Raw genomic sequence first — 3,661 nt, forward strand, 5'->3', positions numbered from 1 at the left:
AGTAACTTAAATTAATGTATATTGAGTCTTAGGTGATGTGCAAGTTCAGCCATGTAACACAGGTGGGGGTTTTGAACAGTTCTTACCATCTTGCTTTGGACAGCCTCTTACACTTGTCCCATAAACTACAGAACCTCTAGCTACAGTATTGTGCAACTATTGACATCTTCAAGAGCTCGTCAACATCAAGAAATTTGATGGAAGCACCACAAAGCAAGAAAACCATGCTCTTAGTAAAGAGCCTTCAACTCTGAGAATTTAACATGTTGTTGCTGTCTTGCCTTGATTACAGAACACCAGTGAGAGGACACCAGGGTAAAAAGGAGCAAATCTACAGTGAAGTCTGCTTCAAACAGGGAAGATAATACAAAAAAGATCTGACTCTACAAGCACGTAAGCAAAAGTCTTGAAGAGCTGTATATTAACATGGAGCTCAAAGTGCCTGAACTTAGCTAGCCCACCACAACATTTTTAGTATTGTGAATCTAGCACAGCTGCATGTCATCCAAGAACCAGCCTAGGCTTCCAGTTAGAGCATGCATGCACCTCACTAAACACCCTTTCACAACTTGCAGGTTTGGAGCTTTGTTTTCTTTATTCCTCCTGTATTATCCCTTTCCTAGGCAGAGATTCAGAGGCCCTAAAAGCCAGAGCTCTCCACCAGAGACTTGCTACATCTACACAAAAGTAGTTAGGACACTCAGACTGACACGTATCCTTCCCCATTCAGAAACCGATTTGCAGCAGCTCAGTCTTGATCTCTAGTTCAGTTTTAAATTAAGCTTAAGTTACGGCAGCCAGAGTTCAATCCTATGAATGTAAGCTCAACACAAAAAGAAAGCCATTTATCCTTTTTAATCCATCCTTACGGTATGTTTATCCAGAGCTTTATAGTCAACTTCCAGTTTTAAATTATTTTCTTAGCACTTCACAGAACCTACAAGTCACTCCCTCTTGAAGGAGATGGCATCACACAGAATCTTAAATTAGTCCAAGTTTCCACATGTGACCAGAAGTCTTACTTGTTAGAACACACCCCTTTTCCAACTATTCCCCGGTTCCCTCTCCTCCCACCCCTCCCCAGCAACGGGCAATTACTTCACAAGAAATGCAAAATGGGATATGGGTGTACACAAAACCTATCCTTCACTAATACTGAACAGAAAAGCCTATCTCCCAATTACAGGACATCTTTCTCTAAATTTAGGTCAGCACTGGTGCAGTCTGCACTGTGTATGATTACCACAAGGATAATACCAATAAGTACATATATTTTCTCAAACCAATTTAAAAGCCTATAAAGTTAATTGGGGAAAAGTTTAATATTGCTACTTCAGAGCACTAAAACACACAAAGTGAATCCAATAAGGACCCTTGTATTGATTCAATATTAAGTATTAATTGCATGACCATCATAGCACCTCTTTACATTATCACACAATCACCAGAATTATCAACTGTTTTTAAAACTAAAAAGGGCACAGTCCAATAATTATAACTTGCACACTGTTACTATATAGAAACTAGGTGCATGGTACAGTGCTGCAAAAATGGAAGCCTGCAGTTTTGACAAAGATGCCAAGTCATGTTGTAGACAATTTCAGTCAAACTGGCAATACTGTTTAAGCAAATATTCAACACAGCAGGAAATAAAGGACAAAAAAGCATTCTATAACCAAATAAACATCTGAAATTTCCTTTCCCTTTAAGAATACAAGTAAGGTCACTTTTAGCCTTGGAACGGATACATGTTTGCCTATGATGATCTTGCTAACTACTACACAATATCTGATGTCCTCTGCTAAGAATATAGTTTAAGAAAGCCGCAGGTACAAGAGGCATCTAATGTAATATCTGAAACTTCCTTTAATGGCAAATATTGACTTTGTCTTAAACAGAGATTATGGAAAGATGGCCTCACAATTCCTTTTCAATAGTACTCTGGGGATCAAGTGGCTTTCAAGCAGCATGGTGGGTTTGAAATTTTTGCAGTTTAGAGCATTCTGTTGCGTTTATGAGTTGGTGAGTCTGTAATGACATCGCCACACTGGGCTGAGGTACGCTTTCTAGTTCCACCATTGTCCAAGTGGAGTGCCATTTCTTCTGATATGAAAGTGTTCAAATCAACATCATGGAGTCCATTTCTCCTTCGACTAGCATTGGAGCCACTGCTCACGTGAGTGGGCGAGCCTGGGGTACTTGAGCGAACACTTATACTAGCCATTGCACCACTAAGACCTAGGGAAAAAACAGAAAAAGAATTTAGGTCAAACAGCAAGGAAAATTATTCCCCATGTGTGGAAGAAGGGATGACACTTATCTGACTTCCAGTGATATGTTAAAGGCACTTCACCTTATTTGTACCACATACCACACCTTCACAGCTTTTAGCCCATACAAGAATCTAACGATTACTAGAACTGCTTTTATGACACTGACAGTGAGATTATACAGCAGGTTGTAACAGCACAGAATGACAAATGCTAGCTCCGTACACGTGACATGCTATTCAAAACTATGCAGACATGCTCAAGAGCAGATTGTTTCAATATAAAGGCTTTACGCTAGACCAGCAGATACACAGAAGAAAGATACCCTGCCAAGGACTTCCCAGGTAGACCTGGCTTGTCCTGCTTCAACCACCACCACCCTGCTTTCCCCTCAATCCCTCAGTCACTGCAGACCTAAAGAAAACTGCAGCATGACAGCAGACCTCAGACAGGAGCATACCACAACGAGTCTACGTAACAGCTTTCTTCCATGGCTGCCATTATTAGCCAACACACTGGTATTGCCAGAATTCAGAAGAGCACTTACAACAAATGAGCCAAGCAAGACCATGCGACAATCCCCTGAATTTGCTATTGACAGATGTGATCCAAAACACTGTCACAGGTACTCTGCAATTAGTTTGTGTTCTGTTCATTAAAACAGAAGGCTTTCTCGTAGAAGTAAGGCCATAAAACAGGAAAACATCAACTTCACACTAAACTTAGTCATCAGTAATGTTACTACTACAACAACTTTGCAAAGGCAGGACACACACCACCTCCAAGTTTACTAGGTTCTAGTACGCAAAAGCCTAACAATTCTCCTCAGTTTGGAATTCAGGCAATATTTATAGATAAACAGGAGCTCAGAGATAAGACAAACATCTTTGCTATCACAACCACTTCAAATCTGAGTATTATTAGGAAAGTACAGAAATATCTTTTGGCCCTGGAAATAAACTACTGAAGCAAGAGTCATGCAGAAAGATGAAGAACAGCAAAACAAGACCCATATCTGTGTATTTTTCTAGCAGTAAGAACAAATAAGCATTAAGCTATCTTGGAAGGTTTGTTTCAGTAGGCTTCAAAATCTTGACTCTCCAAGGTTTTCTCCTGTCTCAAATCCTCTATACCTCTGCCCAGCCATCATATGCCTTGAGTGTGTGCAAAGCCATTGAACACACCTCTTTCTTCCTGCAGTCAAGCAGGCAGCCAGAACCCTACCTATCAGCTTCTCACAGGACAAATAAGCAACTTCAGAGGCTCTGTGAAGAGAGGACTGCTAGAGCCATGAGATCAGTTGCCAGAAGCCTCAACTAGAACATAAAACCTACAGCCATGCGCAGCAATGGCAGGTTGATATACAGGCCAACCAATTTCACTATCTTCCT

General features: G+C 40.6%; 1 protein-coding gene across 1 annotated transcript in view; it reads right to left on the bottom strand.

Annotated features, from left to right (window-relative positions):
• Window positions 1-364: 364 nt before the first annotated feature.
• The window catches only part of LOC104489995 (chromosome unknown open reading frame, human C16orf72), a gene marked incomplete at its 5' end in the record, with an annotated part of 13,927 nt that continues 10,630 nt past the window's right edge, over window positions 365-3,661 (bottom strand). Inside the window, one exon of the mRNA XM_010132219.1 lies at window positions 365-2,238. Coding sequence (XP_010130521.1) covers window positions 1,994-2,238 — 245 coding nt within the window. The remainder of the gene's footprint in view (window positions 2,239-3,661) is intronic.

The sequence above is a fragment of the Buceros rhinoceros genome, unplaced genomic scaffold (assembly GCF_000710305.1).
Source record: "Buceros rhinoceros silvestris isolate BGI_N320 unplaced genomic scaffold, ASM71030v1 scaffold36082, whole genome shotgun sequence".
Lineage (NCBI taxonomy): Eukaryota > Metazoa > Chordata > Aves > Bucerotiformes > Bucerotidae > Buceros > Buceros rhinoceros.